At 36.6% G+C, this 23,365-nt stretch overlaps 1 protein-coding gene across 2 annotated transcripts in view; it reads left to right on the top strand.

Moving 5' to 3' along the window:
- Positions 1–22,145, top strand: part of LOC113118484 (tumor protein p53-inducible protein 11-like) — a 63,232-nt gene extending 41,087 nt beyond the window's left edge. For both annotated transcript variants that reach the window (XM_026287697.1, XM_026287699.1), the window contains exons 2-8: positions 3,888–4,080; positions 5,788–5,925; positions 15,858–15,916; positions 17,758–17,806; positions 17,906–18,002; positions 19,329–19,430; positions 19,941–22,145. In XM_026287697.1, coding sequence (XP_026143482.1) covers positions 5,797–5,925; positions 15,858–15,916; positions 17,758–17,806; positions 17,906–18,002; positions 19,329–19,430; positions 19,941–20,074 — 570 coding nt within the window. In that variant the 5' untranslated portion in view covers positions 3,888–4,080; positions 5,788–5,796 and the 3' untranslated portion in view covers positions 20,075–22,145. The remainder of the gene's footprint in view (positions 1–3,887; positions 4,081–5,787; positions 5,926–15,857; positions 15,917–17,757; positions 17,807–17,905; positions 18,003–19,328; positions 19,431–19,940) is intronic.
- The last annotated feature ends 1,220 nt before the right edge of the window (positions 22,146–23,365 follow it).

Raw genomic sequence — 23,365 nt, 5'->3', positions numbered from 1 at the left:
TGGGGTTGCTAGGCAACTGCATCAGCATCACTCCAGCAGCCTCGTGTCGAGAAATGCATTGAAACCACGCTTTTGAATGGCAACGTCTGGCTCGTGTATGTGATTTGCAGCACATTGATTGAAGCATGCCCGCTTATTGGCGATGCTAAAGTCACACACATGCTGAATCGCACAGTTAAGGAAGTAATGATTCACAGGCATCACCAGTTCAACACAGTTGGCAGCTTTAGTGTGACTGTTGTTGTGGATTTGAAGTCTTCAGTCACAATGTATCACCACAAGTTGACAGATGAGCATGTTTCACGATTCTTTTGCCCTTCGTCAGTTATGAGCAGCCCAGCGTTTAGAAGGTCTTGCTATGTGATCATTCGTTAGTTATCAGAAGGACATGATCAATCTGTGAAACAACTCTCTAGAGTCGCTGCTGACGGCAGCAGAGCACACTTATAAGAGAGAATCTGTGCTCATTAATTCAGATTTACAGCCCTAGCAGATTATACATTTATGTACTTATAAATAAGGCAACACAAATCTTCCACTATTCCTACCAGGATTTAGCCCCAAATTTTTCATCATCTCTCATTTGAAGTTTTTCCCTCCCTGTGTGTTATGATCATCTGATATGGGTTTTTTAAAGGCTCATATTTGGGGATCTATGATATAAAAATGCAGACGAAATTGTGGAAGACAGTATAAAAATGGATTTTAATTTGGAATGTCATGGAATTTGACAAATTTGGGGTGAATAAATCAGAAGCAGGTCAGTACACTTAAAATATTATATGGACTAGTGTCTGTGACTATTAAGTTGCAAAAAATGAATGGTGCAGATACACATTTTTGTTTACTGCCTACAGTGCCCTCCATAAGTATTGGAGTAAATACAAAACTGTTCTGTTTGCTATGGAGTCAAGAAATCTGTAAATCTGATTAAAAGATTAATATCAGACTAAACTACAGAATGTCACATTTTATTAATGGGTGATTCAACACAAAGATGTTTTACCAGCTAAGAAGATAAGCACTTTTCAGATCAGCACTCATCTGATGTGAGCATAAGTATTTGAACAGTTGCTGCATTAATTCTTCAGATATTAAAAGCAGGGAATGTGTCTTATCAGTTATATCCATTGCTTCTGCATTCTAAGTCTTACATTTGATGATGACACACACAAACCAGGATGAAGACGAGGAAGCCGACTCTGAAAGAAAAGCAAGCAATTTGGATGCTAAAAGAAAAGAGGAAATTAAATTAGGACTATAGGAAAACCAAAGGGCATGGAGAAATCAAGAGTTTGGAAACTACGGGCGGCTGAGAAAAACAACAGTAGTTGATGACAGACAAATCATAAAAACTGAAAATGAACCCTAAAATACATGTCTGTAAAATCACCAACAAGCTCCAGAAAGCTGGGGTGATGCTCTGTCAATCCACCAGGATTGACAGGAGAATTTGACACAGAATTACAGAAGCTACACAGCAAGATGCAAACCTCTGATCCGCACCAAAAAAAGAAAGGCAAGATTCTTCACAAATGCGAGCTACAGAGTTTTGGAACCGAGTTGATGGACCGACGAGACAAAGATTAACCTTTAGCTAAGTGATTGGAAAGCAAAAGTGTGGAGAAAAAATGACACTGCAAATTATCCTAAGCATACAAGCTCATCTGTAAAGCTTGGTGGAGGTGATGTCATGGCATGGGCATGCATGGCTGTCTCTAGAACATTACCTCTTGAGTTTAATGATGACTTAATGTATGATGGCAGTAGCAGAATGAATTTGGAAGGGTACAGAATCATCTTGGCTACCAATATTCAAGAAAATGCCACCCAACTCATTAGAAAGCACTTCATGTTGGATCCGGACAATGACCCAAATCACCCTGCCAGTTCAGTCAAACACTTTATCAGGGCAAAGAAATGTAAAGTCTTAGATTGCCCAAATCAATCTCCAGATTAAAATCCGATTGAACTATTAATTTCACCATCTGAAGAAGAGACGAAAGACAGAAACTCCCCAAAACAAGCAACGGTTGGAACTGGCTGCACTAAAGGATGGAGAAAACCATTTCAAATCATAAGACCAAGAGTCTGGTGATGTCTATGGGTTGCAGACTCACTGCTCTGATTGCATGCAAGGGGGGTCTGCAACTAAATATTAGCTTTTAATCTTTTACATCTGCCTTGAATTCAACTGTTCCAATACTTATGCTCACATCAAATAGTGAGATGAACTTTAAAAGTGCTGTCCTTTTTAATTGCTGAAACAAGTGTGTCAAAAGACCTAATAATAAAAAGTGACATTCTGTAGTTTTGTCACATATTCATCTTTTAATCATATTTGCAAATGTCTTGAATCCACAGTAGAGAAAGATATTTTGTCTTTGCTGTTCCAATACCAAGCGTGCACGTTTTCAGCCTCTGCCTCAATATAGGAGTACACGAACACGTGAACATAATCTGTAGAACTGATCTGAAAGTCACTTCATGAGCATTTTACCATTTATTTTGAGAAAATCTGTCGTCATTAAAGGTCCACAGCAACCCATTAAAATAAAAGTTTGGTTTAACTTGAAACTGTAAGAGAAATATCTTAATGTAATGATACTATTATACTAATAATACAATTATTCAAATTAGGAATATTTATCAGAGAAATTATTTATTTATTCATTTTCATAATGATAAAAATAAAACTGAATTTGGGAGAAAAAAAAAGCTGCTATATGTTTTGCGTTGAGGTGATCCTCGAGGCTCGATGTGCTGCTGCGGTGATATGCGAACGCTAGTTGGTGCTCCAGTATAATCGGTCCACCGAAACTCATCCAGTCAGAAACGTACCGCGGTGCAAAAATAAGTTATAAAAAACGCGGGGAAATTTTTTTGTGTAATTAATTAATCTTAATTAACGCGTTATTTTTTGTGTAATTAATTAATCTCAATTAACACGTTAAAGTCCCGGCCCTAATATATAAGTATATTGTTATTATATATTATTTGTATTATATATAAACACAATGCTGCACATATTTGATCAAAATCTCAGTAAATCTTTAATATTGTGAAATATTATAAAAAAAAAAAAAAAACGTTTCTATCCTAATAGGCTATATTTAAAAAATACATATATTCCTGTGATGGCAAAGCTAAATTTTCAGCAGTAATTACTCCAGTCTTCAGTGCCACACGATCCTTCAGAAATCATTGTAATGTGATGACTTGGTGCTCAAAAAAACATTTCACATTATTTGCTGAAATTGTTGAAAACATTTGTGCAACTTACTATTTTTGTGGAAACCATTATTGTTTTCTGGATTATTAATTCATAAGATCTTGAAATGGCGTGAACATCATGTATTTGAAATATATATATATATATATTTTATTTATTTTTAAAAAAAATTTTCTTTTGTAAGAAATGTCACTTCTGATCAAATTAATGAAAAATATTGTAACCCCAAATCTTTTAAACAGCAGTGTATAGCTTTATTATATATACTCTGTTCTGTGTGCATACATTAGACAGCAGACAACTTAAAACATTATTCCTGATTCATGGATTTATTATACACTGTTTTTAAATTATATTTTAAACTTTTAAATTAGTAATCTGTTTATCCATGATCTGTTGATTTCAGTAGGTTTGCTTCATCAGTCTTAGACAGAGTGGCCAAAAAGGATTAAAAATGTATTGCGGCGCTTGATTCGTTTATTAATTTATGCATCATCTGTAATTTAGAATTCTATGTTTTAAATATCTGGTGGTCTAACTACATCTTTAACCACATCTTCACTTTTTTTTTTTGTAGACTACTACATTCTGCCATTTGAAGAGCTCATTGACGATGCTGTCCTTTTAAAGTCTGCCCTTCTTTTTGCTCTTGCAGCTTCCTGACCTTCTCCAGGCTCAGTAGTGCTGGAGCCTCTGGTGTATTTCATCCTCTTCCTCATCGATTGTGACTCCACTCTCCTCTCTCCCTCTGCTGAGGGAGCACCTGCCATCTGTACTTCTGCTGTCCAGTACACCAAAGCTGGTGACTTCAGCACACACACTGCAAGACAGTCCATTTACACTTACAGGTAACCTGCACCTTTTTCATTCACATGAGATGTTCCTGCAGGCCAAGCACGGTCTACTTCTGACATTCACGTCCTTTTTCCAGTAAGACTACACTTGTGTCTGTTAGGGGTGGAACGGTACACAGATGTCATGGTTCGGTGCATACCTAGGTTTTGAAGCTATCCCAAATTCATATATCTATTATAATTCATTATTATCATTTTAAATCGGGGGGTTTACAAATATTTAACCAAAGAGCTTGTCAGTAAAACTTTATAATGCCATTGGATCCTCAAGCTCTAAGCGAAACCTCGAAACTCGAAACCTCGAAACCTCCACTCAGATTGACCTGGAGGAGACAGATCTCCGCTTATTCGCAAAGCAAGGGTAAACAGATAACTGTTTGAATAGTACTGAATTTTCTTTACACAATCACTACGTCTGTTAAGGCTAATGTTTTTGTGTGTTTGAAGACTGGAGAAGTAGGTTTTTTGCCATCTAGCCAAAATACTTTTTTATGTTTTAAATATCCTGTGCATAGGCCGTTCTGTTGAGACACAAAACAGATCTCCTCAATCACTGGCAAAAACCTTAACTCAATTTGAGCTTGTTTTCCAAATAGCCTAATGTTAAGTGCAAGTGTCTGATACAACAACAACAGTTTAATTATTAGCCGGTTTTTCACTGTCGGACCATGCGAGCCAGTGCTTAAAATGGTCCGGGCAGGGCTAATAGCCTCGGGCCAGTAGCACAGAGACCAAAATAGCGCTGCGTTTCCAAAGAAAAACAAAAAACAAAAACATTTTGCTTTTGTAAAATAAAGAAGACAAATAGGATGTAGCTTTCTGCCATTTGACACATTTCTGCCATATGACAATTCATTCCTTGTATGAAGTGCTTAATTTGTAAATTGCGAGGTCCCGGAACAAAACGGGGGTAACGGATTTGGCATGTGATTACAGGAGGGAGAGGCAACAGAGCATTCGTGCAAACACATTGATTGGTCAGCAGTTTAAGTGATTGACAGCATGCATTAGTTGCTTTTAGGCTCTGTAAGATCATGAATAACATGGAAATGCCATGCAATAGTAAAACAAAAATTTCCAGTCTTAAAAACCTTTTTAAAAAGTTATGGAATTTTATTTTACAATTTTATTGTTTTATGTATTGTATTGCTGCGGGGGCCCCCTTCTGGATTGGGGGTGAATTGTCTACATTCGTTGTAAGGCCACATGCATGACAGTTCGGTACGAATGTAGCGTTCCACCCCTAGTGTCTGAGCAACCAGCCTATCTGAAGGCCTCGCGTGTCACAATTCTGAGAAATAATGTCCAAATAACCGGAAATTACAGGCCATAGTTTCTAGATATAAAATCACAGTGGCTTGTGCCCACAAGTTCTCTCATAGAAGCCTATCCTAATTTGAATAGAACGGTGCAACTTGTCAAGACTTATTTTGTCTTATGTAATGTCTTTTTGCTGCCTTTTAGAGATATAATTGGTTCCCTTGAGTAATCTGCTGCCTCATTGGGGGTTCACTGCTATGTCAGGACAGCCTGGTGCTCTTGAGAATTGTGCATAGTAAAGATTTTATCTCATAAATAGAAGAATGAGAACTCCATTCCCATTGCACAGGAGTGTGTGTGGCCACACAAACAGTACATGTGTGAACATGTAGTGACAAATCAGATCTGATCTTGCTCTCACACTCCTCTTCTCGTCTGTAGACTGTTGGAATGGCCACTAAACCTCATCCACCTCTGATGAAGAAACACAGTCAGACCGATCTGGTGAGCCGACTCAAAACACGCAAGATCCTGGGGGTCGGTGGAGAGGATGATGATGGAGAAGTGCATAGGTCAAAGGTTAGTCTTTGTACAGTATCTTGCATTATTGCGTCCTTATTTATTTCTTCTGCCAAGCTCCATGTGACTTGCATAACAACTTACACATGCTGACACATATATTAATGTTTTGCATTCATAATCATATTGTCAGTGTGTGTGATAAGAGTTGTAGAAAAACATGATGCAATCTTTTGCTCATCTGATGTGCTTTCTCTCGGTTGTACTTTTATGAAGGTTCATTTAGATGTTTAGCCTTTTTAAAATTGTTCTTTTTTTAATGTAGCCTGATTCTATTTTGGGTTCATTTTACCGATTACTTCTTGAGCAGTATGTTCCCTGGGTTTTACAAAATTCCTGTCCAAAAATTCCAAATTATGTAAAAATTGTCCTGGTTGAATCAATAAAATGTTATTTGCCAGTAGATAATAATATATGCCAATGTCAGATTGTAAGAACCACCTGACTGTTGCTGATGTAACTGACATGCAACATTTCTAGCAGATGGATACAAACTGTCTGCTAAAGAAAACATCTGTCATGACTTGTCTGTCTCAGTGCATCTGTGGATCCGTTTTAGAATGCATTTTTTTCCTTCGAGAACTCATGATACATTAAATATTCTTTGAATTACAGCAACAAAACACAATTAATCATTTGTTTTGTGAACAAAAGATTTTGTGCCCTGCAGTTTTTGAAAGCAAATCAGCTTAAATAATCTATTTGCCATAAGAGAAAAATATTTACTTATCACCAGGGAAGTGCATTTGCAATTGTCAAAATAATGTTTTTAATCTTATTTTACTTGCACACACACACACACATTTGTATGCGTGTTAGTTCTAATAAGTAATCTGTAACCTGCAGTATTATTATATTTTTTTTTTACAGTCAGACATTCTTGTTGCAAAATCTTTAATCAAAATGACCTGTTATTTAAATTCTGATCAAATTATATATAGAAATTTATTAAAAAACGTTTCCTTTTTAATCACTGGAGCTATCAGTCAGTTCTAGTTCAGTGTGAACGACTTGAGTTCTGCACAACAAAACCTCTGTTTTGATAAATGATGCTGTCTACACTGCTCAATGAGATATACAGTATTGTAGCTGCAATGTGTTTGTTATGATGAAATCATTTGTGTTGCAATAGGTTGATAATTGCAACACAAATGATACTGTGATCGACTAAAAATGCTCAGAGCTGGAAACTTTTATGCAATGAGAGTAAATGAGAGTATGACGCCTTGATCAAAGATTTTCCATGATTAGTTCATCTTGGCAGCTGTAATGGGTCTACATACTTATTTCATATGCAAAAAATGGTACCCAGTCAATGCTGAAAACATTTAAGTCTTAAAAACTAATATCAATTTAAACAGAGTGTTCCTAAAGGCATATTTTATTTATAAATTATGGCATTTTTGATGTAAAAAAAAAAAAAAACTACTAACATTGCATGTGCACCTCAAGAATCATTTCATTATAAAACGGCAGCTCTTGAAAACAATGTTCTTGTCACAAAAATGTCATATGTATTGTTATCTGATTACTGCTATTGCTATAAAGCAGGTAAAACCTGTTCTGATTTCATTTGTTCTTGTTTTGCTTGTACTTGGATAGCTTTATCCAGAGATTAGATCTGCACTTAGTGCCCAAAGTAATCCAGCATCTCTAGTGGATATGAAATTCGTCCATACTGTATAAAAGTCATGTTCAGAAAGCGCTTGTCAAAAATGCTTGTACCCTTATCTGAGGTTGCTTGTCCTCGCCGCTGAGCTAGAAAATTGTTGATCTGTTTTGTGAGAGAGAACGATGAACCCATTTGCAACTAAAAATAAAAGAAGGAAGCACTCCATTTTACTTTTCAGTCATCCTCAAGCTGCACACCCACAGGAAAGCGAGCGTGACATGGGGAAACGGCTGTTGTTTTCTCCATGGGTTGAGTTTCCTGTATACAGTAAAGAGTGAAGTGTCTTAGTTTGTTTGGAGACGTTAGGGTTACTTTTTTACATTAGGGGAGCTGTGGTAAGGACCCCGTCCTGTGCTTCCCCTTTCAACACGTCTGATTCAACTCTGTGGTTATTTTACTGATGTAAGGGCTTTGTAGGAAATAACAAGGCCATTTAGAAGTATTTCTGGTAAACACACTGTGGCTATTCAGTATAATTTGAAAAGGAATTGTATGATTTAGGCATCTTTCATTTGCAGAGATTGGAATGAAAGATTTGCACAGCTGTAGATCCATCAAGTGTTTGCTAAGCTACAAGCTACTTGTGGTTTAAATGAACCTCTAGTCAAGCTAACCTTAATCAAAATATCTTTCTGGAACATCAATATTTATTTTCTGCGTTTACTGTTCTTTTAATAAAGAGCATTTTTGAATATCGATTTGTTTTGTTGGTAATAAGATTAGTCGTTAAGATGAGTCACATCCCTCCAATGACAGATTTACAGTAGAGTTTCTGTTGCTTTCCTTTCCCTGCATTGCAAACATTTCCTTCACGCATGTGCCGGTGCTTGATGAAGGATGAAGGAGCAAGCGGTCACACAGACCGGATTATTCCCACCAAAACAACATTGTTTATTTCTTCCTCTTCCTGCCTTCTCTCTGCCCTGTGCCACACTACTCGGCATTATTAGTCTTGCTAAATGCGTCTCACGCTCATGATTCAGGTCTGCTTCCTGGAGAAGGGTCTGTTCCTGTGAAAACCACGCATGCTAGAATGACTGTACAGATGCATGATTCAGTAATTGCACAACAGAGACCAAACAGACAAACATGTCCGAACACATGCACAATCACATGATACACACCTAGTGAAGCACTGTTTTTATTTGTGCATGGTCTTTTGGTGTAAATGACCCGCAAAGCATCTGAATGAAAGCAGCATCTGTAAGTAGCAATAGTTTTGACAACAGTAGAAAGAGACAGAGCAGTGTAGAGATGTGATAACGAATACATTGAGCTCAGTTTTGACCTCATCTTCATAAGAGCAACTTTTGTTTACATGTCTTTCACAAAAGTGGACCTGGGCTTTGGTAATAGCTCCCATGAGATCACTCTCATTGCTATGCCTTGCTTTTATCTTCTGCGTTCAGAGTCTGACCTGCAGTAGCCTCTAATCAGGATGTCGGCACTCGCTGAGAATTTTTTGCAGGGGCCAATGCAGCCAGCATATTGAAATATTTGGGCTAGTTTAGAAAGGTCTCGGCTGCCTCAAATAAGTTCAGATAAGATGCCCGTCACAGAACCATCCACCAGATAAAATGCAATTTGCAGTTAGCCAGTTGGTAAAGTACACATTAGAGCTTAAAATCTTTGCTGCAGTGAATCGTAATGAAATACAACAGCAAAAACGGGATTGGATTTAATTTAGTTTAGTTTAATCTATTATGACTACAGTTGATCACCTCTGACCTGAAAGCTGCAGTTTCTGTCGAGTGATGTGACTCTGTGTAGCTTCTTGTAATCTTTGTAGTTTGCAAATAATTTTAAATTTGGCCTCAGTTTTTTTTTGTAAAAGACAGTTACCACTTTTCTTTGTGAAATATGGTCAAACTGTATGTCTCTCTTTTGGTTTGGCAAATATTTAACACATGAAAAGTATTAAAAAAGCTCGGCATTAAACTCTGAAACTGTCAGCAAAACCTTATCTTGAATTAAGTACCACATGGAGAGTTTAGAGACGGTCTCTGCTTGTTTAAAAATTCAACGGCAACTGGTTGTTTGAATTAACTTATGTTTTATGTATTTTTGAAGCGGAGAAGAGTATCTTAATCTAGCATTTGCCATCTTGCCATAGCCCAGTCTTAAATAGCGTTTGCGTCCACATAGCTGTAAAACAAACAGACAAACAAAAAACACTTTTAACCTGAAAGTTGATAAAAAGATACTGTTATAGGATGCCTCAGTCAAAGCCATTCTAGTGGTGCACAGAACATTCTCTGGTGAAAAACTCCATTTAAGCTTGAATAAAATTAAGCATGGTAAAATATTAATTATATAATGGAACATGAAAGTGTCTGACCACACGTAAAACCACAATAGCAACTTGTGTTACCTATATCGACTACAGTATTTTTACATTTCCTAAAAGGAGCAGTTTTGTACATACAAGAATTCTGTCCAACAGTGATGTACTGTTTGTAACCTGTTTGTCTAGCTCATGTTTAAAATCATGTTTAAGATAAATGTTTAAAATTATTAAGAAAGTATTTTTTAAAGCAGATACAGACTATAGTGTTTTCCATATGAGCAGGCTTTTACTAATGGGGATCTTTTTTTATTTTTGGTAATGCAGGTAATTACATTGCTTCCCTGGTTTGGGTTAGTCCTCCAGTTATTATAAGTTCACTGATTACTCCATGGTATATCTGCCTGCAGTTTTTCATCTTAGATTTCTTAAAGGGGGGTGAAATGCTCGTTTTCACTCAACATCCTGTTAATCTTGAGTACCTATAGAGTAGTACTGCATCCTTCATAACTCCAAAAAGTCTTTAGTTTTATTATATTCATAAGAGAAAGATAATCTGTCCCGATTTTTCCCGGAAAAACACGAATGGCTGGAGGCGTGACGTGTGGGCGGAGCTAAAGAATCACGAGCGCCAGTAGGCTTTTGCGTTGAGAGCGTTTGGAAGCTGTGACATTACTGTGAAGAAAAAACCATCCAAAACAAACCATGGCTAACAGTCAGATTCAGCATATATTTATGATCCAGAATCAGATTCAGAGGCTGAAATTGAACGCGAGCAGCAACAGCAGCAGCAACGACTCGCTCCGAGCAGGGCTCGAACCCGGGTCTCCGGCAGGGGAGGCGGACGCACTAACAAGGAGGCAGAGATATTTGAAGCAGTTTTACTCACCGCCTGCGGTTCCAACACACGATCGTGACCCTTTTTCTTTGGGATTGCGTCATCCTTAAGAAATAAACGATACGCAAATCCGTCGTCAAACTGGGCCTTGTTTGTAAAACAAGCATCTTCGAAATGCAGGGGAACAAACACAAACACTTGCACAACTCCGTTGATGCTCTGTAAAAATAAACTCCATCCACTGGTCCCTTAATGCTGTTTCTCTTTTGGTAATCTGTGCTGGGTTGTCTTGCCCTGGCAACCAAAAACACACTCCTTTTGTGACATTTCGTGACGCTCTCGCTCTGATCAGTCAAGTCTGTTGTGCTCTCAGTGCTCTGCTATACGGGAGCACGCGCTCTTCCGGCAGACGTGACCTAGGACCCATATAAGGAAATTCCACTCCATCTAACTTCACACAGAGCCATACTCGAAAAAAACTTTGCGAAACTTGTGACAAACCGGAAGTAGTATTTTCGGAACAGAAATACTCCGTCAAACGTACAACTTAATTTTTGAAACTTTGTCCATGTTTAACATGGGAATCCAGCTCTTTAACAGTGTAAAAAACTCAGTATGCATGAAATAGCATTTCACCCCCCCCCCCTTTAATGCATATTATCAGTATAACAATATATAAAAAAAAATAAATATAAAAAAAAACAGCATGTAACTTATAGCACTATAAAATCCCAGTTCAAGTTTCCACTGCTATTTATCATGAATATTCCATTCATTCATAAAGAGACAGCAGTGATTCTACAATGTTTATTTGAGAGATATAAAGAAAATAGAGAAAATGAAGTAGCCTATAAGGTGATTGCACCGATTAACAACACACACACACACACACACACACACGCACATACAGATAGACATATGAATACGCAAATTTAAGAATTCTGTTGTTTCAAGTTTTCTAGATTCTAGGTTTATGATTATCATTGTCTTATACATTTTGCATTCTGTTCTTTTTATGTAGAGTTCAAGTATTTTTGCTCAGACAATAATAAATGTAAATCCTCTGTTGAAAAAAATAAGAAACCATCACATAATTTGTAGAGGCTTTACTGGTTATAATGAAAATTGTATTGGTTTCAATGGAAATTGTAATCAGTCCCTCCAGGCATTCGCAGATTTTTTTTCTGTTTTTTTTTCTAAATGACAAAATTTGTGGGGATATTTGCGGCATTTATTATTGTTTTGCGTGAAAATATACCACAGACAACATTCTTCTAACACTGTTATGACTTTCTGAGTTGGAGAACCACTGTAAGGCTCCAGACTAACGTTTGAGGACACCAGCTCTAGTGCCATTAAGTTCTACAGAAGGTGGCTCCAGCACCTGACAATCAAGCACTCACCCTAAATGCTGTTTGTATCCTTTGCAAGGATGGTAATTTCTGACTCACAGTCTGTAAGTACGTTTTCATATTTGCCACTGATAATTTTAAATGTGAGTTTTGAGGAATGTAGAGTACCGCATGCTGTTTGATGTTTCTCCGATCACAAATGCAGACATGGTTTTATGTTTACGTGGCACAATTCGCAACCCAATGTCTAAAAAGACAGTATAATGAGCATTTTTAGGTAGGCATGATTGACTCTTTAACTTTTATTAAGAATATCCCTTTGGATTGGAGACTTTAGTTTTTGTAACTTTAAAGATCTTCTTTATGCATGAGCTGGTAACACTCCAAAGAGAAAGGGACATTTTTAATTGCATTATATGACCCCTTTAAAGTCACTAAATCCTAATGTAATATGTCCTCACCACACGAAACCATTATTTAATGGTTTTAATGTTTAAAAGTTGATTGTAATGTTTTCGATGGTATTTGTAGTGCAAATCATTCAAATTTCTCTGATGGTTTCTATTGTTTTTGTCAGCAGGGTCATCATGGGTTTTATGTTATTTGCCATAAATGTGATAGGATTGCTGTAATACTGTAAGATAGCAGTGGTGGGCCTATTTGGGAGAAAATCCAGGGCCGATTTTTACTCCCAGTCTGTCCCTGCTCATGATCCCCCTCAACAATTAACATTTTGTTCCTAAAAAATCCTCCCTTTCTGTTCAGATCAGGATCACCTTGGTTTTTTGGATTGCAGTATCCCAATCCTGCTAAATGGTTTTAAACAGCGCGTACATAAGGTCTGACCCAGATCAAAACCAAAGTGATGATCAAAATAATGATGTAATCTAATTTCAGAATCCGTTTTCTTTTGAACAACCCATTCCCCTGACCGTCATGCATTCCAGAATAGTTTGAAATGCTTCAGTGGAAGAATAAAATCTGGCCATCAGTGTCACAATGTCTCTAATTTTTGGCACAATTTCTAATTATTTTAACTTTAATTTATTCAAAATGGAAAATGATTTTGAGATTCTGTGTAAAGTTTAATAACTTCCTGTCCTGTCATGTACCATCTATCATGATTTTACCCTGTGCTCTTTCAGCAATGTTCACACTCTCAACCATAAAATGAGCCTGTCTGTCTGCTCTTCGAAAGATAGTGTGGGATCGGATCGTGCTGTCATTTCATTAACTTGAACAGTCCCTTAGCAGAGGATGAGTTGAAATACGTGCTATGTGACAGCAGTATTGGATGTAACAAAACAATTCCTATTATGTCTCTTGTTTACTTTTGGTGCTATTGTGTTGATTGTCTGGGCAGCTCTGGGCATCTGCATTCTGGCAGTCACCAAATCTAATTTATTTTCGAGTCATTAGCACTTCCTAGTATGAAGCCCAGCTGTAGCATCTGCTGTATCACTGTGGCAGGATCCACAGGGACCTGTGCGATCACAGTCCTCATAGTGTACATTCTCTCTTTATCTCTGCATTCTTATTTAGCCACCTCTCTGCCTCCATTCTGTCTCTTACAATGCTTTTCTCTTTCTTATCTCCCTGTTGCGCTCCCATTCTGTCTCATTTCTCAGTCTTTTTAAGGAAGCCCATGCAGATGCACTGACTCTGTGGTTGTCTGCAAAGTGAGTGGGATTCTGGAGGTGTGCTGTTTTATCTGCATTCGCTGAGCACCACTGAGAATAAATGAAACACAATTTCCCGCTCATATCCCTCACAGCATTTATAATGTCATCAATCAGCAAACCTGGAGATGTGGCTCAAATTAAAAATGGTTCTTTCTTGCACAGATTTATAGAAGAGCAATCAATCGTGATTCTGGGGTGCTGGTCTACTAACCAAGGGGCCTATAGAATACATTTCTTTGCTGTCGGTAGCCTATGGGCTACTCCGTTTCTTCCTCTCTGTTGAATATGCAGCAGGTAGGGGAGGAGCTAGCACAGTCAACCACAAGAGTGCGAGTTAACATCTGAGACAGTCAGCGAGCAGGAAAGCAAAAATTTAAGAAAAATGAAGAAAACAAGACTTTGGGAATTTTTCGGAAAGATTTTTATCCTTAAAGTCTGAAGATCATCATCTGGCTGGCTTTCACTGTAGGCCTATTTGTTTAACTAGCTGGTTATTACTACCATAGGCTAACGTTATACGTTAGCACTTGTACTGGCATCTTCCAGTACCGAATCTCCTCCGGATAAAAACACAGGAGAAGAAGCTGAACAAGTGAAAGAAGATTGCTCACTCACTCAAATATAAAATAAAGTGATCATCGACAAACATTAAACCGTGTGTAAATCAAAAACCCGCTTAATCTTACCAAAGGGGGACCAACTGTCCCACATTTTGCGGGAAGCTTTCATATTTGAAGCTTTTGATTTGAAATGTGAAGCTTTTTTTGTCTGCATCGTTTTATTTAAACGTCCTTTAAATTACAATTCTGAAACATCATTCTAAATTTTATAAGAAAGCACTGAACATGCGCAGCGCAGCCGTTATAGTTGGTTCTAGGCTAACTAGAGCTCTTAGCTCTTCATGGAGAGGGTGTTTTCTCTGATGATGACTGCTGCATGACCATAGCCTGTAAAAAAAAAAGCTGGAAACGCCTCTGATACTAACCTCTGTCTTAACATTCAGGCCACAAACCAAATATAAAAGAAATTCTGAGATTTACATTCATTTTTACCCAGACTGTTTTGCTGAGCATATACACGGTCATTTGAGGTCAGTAAGATTTTTTTTTTTTATCAATAAAAAAATAAATCAATACTTGTAATCAGTGAGAGCACAGTTAGTCAAAAGTGACAGTAAAGTCATTTATAATTCTACCAAAGATTTCTAATTATTCTAATTAGTTTTAAACTTAATATTCATCAAAAATCCTGTTTGACCCCTTACAGACCTTACAGACTCCAAACTTTTGAACAATAGTGTACTTTGAATGAAAATTTCACTGGATGAAAGTAATTTAGAATATTTCAGTTATAATGTCCTTTTTACTTGGAGAATGTACACTTTTACTTTAGAGAAAATCCACCACATTGACTAGTACTCTATTACTCTGACTATTAAATATTGTGTAAAATCGAGTGATTCCAATAGGAATCTTCACATAGGAGTTTCTTCTTTGTGAATTGTGCTTCATGCATCTTTCTTTACTCTGGAAATTAAATAGTTAAAATCAGATTAGTTACTTGGTTCTAAACTAAAAGATTTCCTTAGAAACCAAAATGCTCCTAGGAGCAATAAATGCTCTTTTCTTTTCTTTTTTTTTTCAACTGTTTTGAGCAGCCATATGGGCACCCGTGATATGCTTCTAATGATAGAACAGTCTCACCTCCCAAAAAGGTGATTAAACAATTGTGTTTGCCAACACGTTGAGTTCCTTGTAGTGTTGCCATCTTTGTTTAACAGCTATGAAGAAGTAGGTGGATGCATTGAATGACAGCCATAAACCTGAATATGTGTGAATCTGTGGAACTCATCAGAGACACAGTGTGGGTGGCAGCATTCGCTAATTTGCTACCGACAGGTTTCTTCACTTAAATGAAAGATGTCTTCATGATTCGCACCACAAAACTGTGGACAACCGGCCGTGCACCAATTTGTCATGCTTGGGAATGAATGGAAGTTTCTGTCCGAATTGTCACTACCTGTTTTTATTATTCTGAGCGTGGTGTTTGTCTCCCTTGTGTCTTTCTCTTTCTCCTTTCCTCACTTCCTCTTTTTCTCTCTCAGATCAGTCAGATGCTGGGGAATGAGATCAAGTTTGCGGTTCGAGAGCCTGTGGGACTGAGGTGAGACAACATCCCTGTGCTGTTCTGCCACGCTCTACACCGCAGTGCTCGGGGGAGTTTGCTCATATAAACCTCATTTATTACGTTCTGCCTCGGGTCACCAATGCAGAAAATAGCAGGCCTTTAATTAAAGCACAGCTATTTTGACAGGCCACAGATGAACCAGCTGAAACCTCGGCTCGATAATTGTATAAATTCAGCCCGCTGTTTAAGTTATGCATATCATCTTGTCTGTTTCTAGATACTAAAGCAAATGGTTTATGTGAGAAGAATCCCCTGCGATATTATTAGCGTTTAGTTTATGTGCATTACCTGAGTTACTTGTTAAGTCTCTATAGCTCAATTAGAATTTTACAGCATTCAAGAACATAGCACATTTCTACAATATATACAGTGGGGTCCAAAAATCTAAAACCACTATTAAATGCATTTTTAAATGTTAAATTACTCCACTGTCCAAGAGTTTGAAGTAGGTAATATTTCTATAGTGTTTTTTAAAAGAAGTATCTTCTGCTCACATAGGCTGCTGATCAAAACTTATGTAAAAACATATTGTGAAATATCATTACAAAAGAACTGTTTTCTATTTGAATATATTGTAAAATGTCATTCATTTCTGTGATGGCAAATTAGAATTTTCAGCATCATTACTCCAGACTTCAGTGTCACATGATCCTTCAGAAATCATTCTAATATGCTGATTAAGTCTTCAAGAAATATAATTGTTCTTATTGTTGTAAACAGTTGTGAAGCATATTTATTGGACTGTCCTGCTTTTAATACAAGTACGTATTTTTCGGAATATAAGTCGCACCTGAGTATAAGTCGCATCAGTCCAAAAATATGTCATGATGAGGAAAAAAACATAGAAAAAAAGCAGCATAGAGCGCCCTCTCGCGGCTGGAGACAGTAATGTTTTCTCTTGGTTCATTTCTCTCGGTTCATGTCAAATTAATTTTGATAAATAAGTTGCACCTGACTAGTTGCAGGACCAGCCAAACTATGAAAAAAAAGTGCAACTTATAGTCCGGAAAATACAGTAGATGGCATTTCTATTTAATAAACTCACTTTGTTTCGTAAAATTTTACCAGAAAGCGATTTATTTTTTTATTTTTGTCATACATAAATGATAAAATGTTATCCTAACTGCTGTGTTTTTTTTCTTTTTGTTAAGTTTTTATTTTACTGTATTCATTGTACCCATGAAAATAGCCTTAGTTGCCGACATGGCTTTAAAAACTATACTATTACAGCTGCTACTACTAGAAACAGTTGAATATATTTATAGAAACCGTGGTTAGTTTTTTAACGATGTATTGATAAATAGAAAGTTCAAAAGAACAGCATTTATTTGAAACATAAGTTTTTGTAATATTTTAAATGTCTAACTTTTGATCAATTCAATAGATCCCTGCTGAATAAAAGTATGTATTTTTACCAACCCCTAATTTTTGAAAGATGCTGTGTATATTATCTGCAATCAGCATAACAATTAGAGTCAAAATGAACATGGATTTCAGAATGCCTTAGTATGTGGTTTGTCTCTCTTTTATTATAACAACAGCAGCTCTGAATAAAACCTGCTGATTATGTTCTCCAGCATGATTTAAGATGATCCAAAGATGTCCCAATCTGATTAGTGATCTAAAATTGGTCAGAATCTAAAATATAATTTATTCATTTTACATTCAGGTGTTTCTTTAAGCAGGTTTAAATGCAATCCCAGATAATTCACCTCAGACTTTTGAACCCATGTACTAGATCTCATTGCTTAGAAGATTAAGTTTGCCAGAGTTTGCCGTCTTTTCTAACTGACTCTTGATGTTTTTCCTTTCTTGAGATTGTGGATCCTCTTCTCCGCTGTGGTTTTCACAGTCATGGCCCTTATGGTAAGTATCAGTACTTTAAGATTCATACAGTATCATAATCTTTATCTTTAGTATCATAACGAGTCTATCAGTAATTGATTTGAAATGTGTGATTTATAGGCTCTAGCCTTCCCTAACCAGCTGTATGAAGTTGTATTTGATCAAGAACAGACAGCCACCAGCATCTCTATACGTCTCTATGGAGGGGCCATTCTCAGTAAGTCATATTCATTTCATTCTGTGTTTTAATAATGCAACGTAACATAATGATCTCTTACACTCTTAATTAGAGGTTGTCATGTGGTAAGCGCGTCTATTGATGGGCTATAAACAAACTCCTCTATGTGTCTTTTTACTCTTCTTCTCGAGGGGCTCTTAGGATGTGTTTTTGTGTTTGTTATGTGAGTTAATGGCCAGTCAGCCAGTGGATTGTGAAGAGAAGCGAGGAGGAAATATTCCCTGAGGGCCGGCACGCTCTCCGCTGCTCATTCATTTAATTGCACATTAAATCGGCCTCTTTCTGGCCCACTGCAGACAACGAATTTGCACGAATTAGTATTGCAATTATTCCTCTCTATACCTGCTCCCTTTTCAAATCTTGCCCTCAGAAATTAAATGGATGAGATGTTTTTTTTATATAATTATATATATATATATATATATATATATATATATATATATATATATATATATATATCACTCATTTAATTCTCCTGGTAATTAAATCTGTCAGCATGTGTCAGCCGCTGTTCTCTGGTGTCTCCAGGTGAACATTTTATGTCTCAAGCCCCTTGGTGATAAGTTACCTTTAATTAAGTGTAGTTCACTGGAACAGTGAACATTTGTGTCATCTCACTCAACATTTTCTCTTTTTATTTTACATGTCTAAAATTCACTACATTTAGGCTATTCATTGGTTTAAACTTGGAAAATGAACTAAAGTGATTTGAAATTACTTGTAGGGAAAATATAGTATTTAAAGAGTAATTTGTCTTTAATATATATATAACCTACAATCCTGATAGTTTGTATACTTGATGCAGGTCAATAAATGTGGTGGCACATTGTAATGTTTAGCTTAGATGTTCTTGTTTACTTGCTCTCCTGTTCAAAAGTTTGGGGTCAAAAGTCTGTTATTCTTACCGAGGCTGCATTTATTTGATCAGAAAGTTTTATGTGTTCATATATTTGCAAATGTAATTTATTCCTCATGGCAATGCTGAATTTCAGCAGCCATTACTTCAGTCTTTAGTGACACATGATCCTTCAGAAAGCATGAAGCGTCGCTTAAGACATATTTCTTCTCATTATCAATGTTGAAAACAGTCGTGCTGCTTAATATTTATTTGGAAACCATAATACTTTTTTTCTGGATTCTTTGATGAATATAAACTTCAAAAGAATCTTTTGCAGCATTATAAATGCCTTGACTGTCACTTTTGGTCAGTTTCATACAATAGAAGTCAACAAGATCTTACTGACCCTAAACTTTTGAATGATAGTGTACACGTACTTCCTCATTCATTTGCTTTCTTTTTGACAGGTCTTTCTCTGATCATGTGGAATGGCTTGTACACTGCTGAGAAGGTTATCATCCAGTGGACGTTACTTAGTGAGGCCTGCTACTTTGCCATCCAGTTTTTAGGTTTGTATTGTAAGAGTCTAGAGTCTAATGCTCGCAGTGTCTTGTCATCTCTAGATGGACCGTGTACTATCATGATGCCACTGCCCTCTAGTGGTTATGGTCTATAAACAGATCCATTCAAGTACATACATTGTCTATGGCTTATTGCATATATGCAATTGGTTAAAACATTTTAAGTAAAATTAATTTCTAATTAATATAAAATATTATTATAAGTACTAATTATAGGTTATTTCAAATCAAAATATTATTTCACAATACTATATTTTACTGTATTTTGATTAAATAAATGCAGCTTTGGTAAGCAAAAAAAAAAAAAAAAAAAAAAAATTCACACCAAAACCGATAACTATAAGGATAAAGATATTAGACTCCTCACCAGTGGAAAATATCATCTGTTTATTCTAAGCACGGACCTAAAATCGAATTAGTCATTGTGATATTTAGAATACATTTTACCATGTGTTTCCTCTAAACTGTCCCGTATATCTCCGCTTCACTATGTTGCAGTGACCTCCATCACTCTGGTGGAACTGGACTCTTTACCAAATGCTGCCATCCTCCTCCTCCTCAGTCGCATATTCTTCCTCACTGTCACACTGTCCTACTACTACCATCTGGGACGCCGGCCCAAGAAGATCTGAGAGCCCCGCGAGCAACGTCCTGACACACCTGGTGCTTGGGGAGTTGAGTGACGGGCCACTGGGCTGGAGTTTCCATCAGAAGCGTTGAACCACAACATCAACCTGTTCACCCGGCGTTGAGTCTTACCGCAAGGCCTACGCCAATCCCAAAGCCTTTATTTTAATTCCAGCTTACACACAACACAGGGGTTTGCCTTTAGTGTGAGCAACTCCATCTCTTTCTGTTTGTTTTTTTCTTCTTCTTGGGAAACACTCACAATATGGTCCAATGAATAGATTTTTTTTTATTTCAGCTAGTGCAGTCGCAGTGTAGCCCTCCTCATTCACCGTTTATCGTGTAAAGTATTGCACTCCGTAGCCGAGCTTGGACTGCTAGCTAAGGTATCAACAAAACTGTAAATCATTCATGTAATAATGCCAGTGAGCTCCTAGTCATGTGACGTGCGTGAAGGTGGCTAGCAAACACTAGATTGTGTGTTTTTACATGCAGTCATTCAGTATTTGAGCAGTAAAAACATTCTTCCTGATTGGTGTGTTTTGTATCACTGCTATATTACTAAACTAGGAACAACCTGCTCTACGTTGAATGATGGGAATGGTTAAGAAAAGCATAATTGTACTTTATTGATGACAGATGCAACCGGTTCATTTGTTCAGTTTGTTGGTGCATGGACTGTTTCAGGAACTTCAGGAAATGGGTTTGAACTAATCATTCATATTAAAGATAACAACTCTATCCATTTTTTTTCTTAGTGTCAAGTTTGTTTCATTAAAATGTCAGAAACACCTTTTTTTGTCTAGTATTGCCACAGAACATGGTTGTGTAGCACAAGGACATGTTTCATTCATTTTAAGAAGCAATGTAGCAGTATTTTCCCCACACTGTTTTTCCCCCTAATATTGCCTTTTAATGCTGAACTGCACAGGCATTCCTCATGTCAGCACACTGCCAGGTGTTTGTATTCTTCAAATGATCTGTACATATTTTTCTGTTGATTACGCTTATTTATTTGCCTGCCCAAACGTTTTTGCATTAGTTAATTTCAATTTTTTTTCTTTCTTTTTTTTTTTTTAGGTTTGTTGTATAACTTGCATGCTTATTGTCTGAGTTTTTCAGTCCAGAAATGATCTTGTATCTTGTACAAACTGCGAAATCAAAATGAGCCGTGTGCATGTAGTTAGACTTTTCCTTGTGGATTTGCTATTATTTTAGACTGTGTCCATTAGTACAACAGTGACAACTCCCATTAAAAGCATAATAGAATTGAAAACACTTTATAACGTTAGAATAACTTGAAGTTATATAGATATTGGGGAAAAAAAGTCGATTGGCTATATGGAAGTAAGGAATATGTTTAGCAAGAACTTATACGGTAAATATCTGTTGTTAAATGTTTCATATTGAGGCTACAGTGCTGCTGGTTGTTTTCATATGTGATAGAAAAAAAGTGTGTGTTTATGTACAATATGAGGACAAAAGTAGCAGTTACTTGCAGGGTTTAATTAGGTTTGCATTGAACTCAATTACCCAATTCCAAAGCTCTGCTATACATGGCTCAAAAAAGGTCATGAAGTACCAAGGACCAGCTCTGGAAGAGACTGTTTCTTTTACAATCCAGTTTGATTTCATCTCTTTCTGTAGTCTTAAATCTAAACAGCTCATAGTTCAAATCCCAGTACAACCCTTTCCTCTCGCTGTCCTGTAGATATTTTTTCTTTGACAGAACCAAATCAGTCCTAGTTATTCAGTATAGACATGGCTGTTACTGTATGTTCTGTTTCTCTCATTAAAACGCGAGCTCTCATCCCTCTTAACACTCGCCCAGTTAAATATGATGATGGCAAATGCCAAACATGAATCATTTGTTATTCACGTCTCCTGATGAGAATTGTGTTGCCATGCGATTAGAAGTCATATCCTTCAGTTGTCTGCCAGTGGTATACATAACGCCTCTGAAGGGATGTTAATGTACTTTTTAAATGTGTGTGTGAATATTTTATTGAAAGATGTTATTGTTATGGACTTGCATCGTTATCTTTTTGGAATAAAGGAAATGTACAATTATTGCAACTGCCATTCAATTTCTTTCTTTTTTTTATGTTTAGATAATATATGCTTTAATAATGAGCTTTAACCTCCCTCCAGCTTTAGATTTTGTCAGCATATACAACAGTAGAAATCGAAACTGGCCTGGAGCTATTGAATTAAACAGTATGACCTTGGAACATTGTCACATATTAAAGGCATACTAGGAACTGTTTTTCCCCTTAGAATATTGTACCCTCTTGAGCACTTATATTAGTACTTATACTTAGTTCTAAAAACAGCTGGTTTTAGCTGGACATCCAGCCTGGTCTTAGCTGGTCAACAGGCTGGTTTTAGAGGGGTTTTGGCCACTCCTCAGCTGGTGAGGCTGAGAGACCAGCTAAACCAGCTGCTTCCAACTTTTTTTCTCAGCAGACAATTAGATTTATTAATTACCGTTTCAAATTTTCAGAAAGTGCAGCTCCAGAAACTTTAAATGTATTTGAAAATAGTTGTAATGCCTTGAGTTTTCATTTAATCTTTACCCTTTTAGTCAAATTTTTGCTCTTTTTGAACGAATAATCCTGCTCAAGTCGATCGCACAATTTATGAATAATAATAATAATAATAATAATAATAATAATAAACATTTTCGCATTTGACCAGTGGATGGCAGGATTGTCAAAACAATACGTGACTCCATTATTGATTGTTTGCGTTGATCAGGTCCAGCTCTTATATAGTGATAGAAACTACGTTAATGTTGTATGTGAAATACAAATTTTGGGGAGACACTTTTATTGAAAATGAAAATGTGTTCGGTATTAACACTTCACAGGTAAAAAAAAAAAAAAAGACTAACCCTATAACCCAAGAGGCTCAGACAGGTGTAGCTAGACTTGAAAATGAGCTCATGCACAGCTATTCTAAAAACACTTTCATGCATGGATCTAAATCTGAAACTTATTATAGCTTAGAGTTGCATAACTTTAATGTTCATCTTGCAGATTAAGCCCATATGTGTGTGTGTGATACATAAAATAATGCTTTTTATTACCATATTTCCGTTCCATAAAGCTATAAAACACAAAATCCAATACATGTTTTAGGATGTGGTATATTGACTTTCTTCGGAAAATCAAGACAATAAAAAGGGAGGAAACATGGCATTTTTCCCTTCTGTCATAAAAATATGTAATTTAACTGACAGACCCATCCTGAAAACAATCTTTGAAGAATATCCTTTTAATGTATAAATGATTTTA

The sequence above is a fragment of the Carassius auratus genome, chromosome 18 (assembly GCF_003368295.1).
Source record: "Carassius auratus strain Wakin chromosome 18, ASM336829v1, whole genome shotgun sequence".
Lineage (NCBI taxonomy): Eukaryota > Metazoa > Chordata > Actinopteri > Cypriniformes > Cyprinidae > Carassius > Carassius auratus.
Note: the sequence above shows the minus strand (reverse complement) of the source record. Positions and strands in the feature narration are given on the sequence as shown.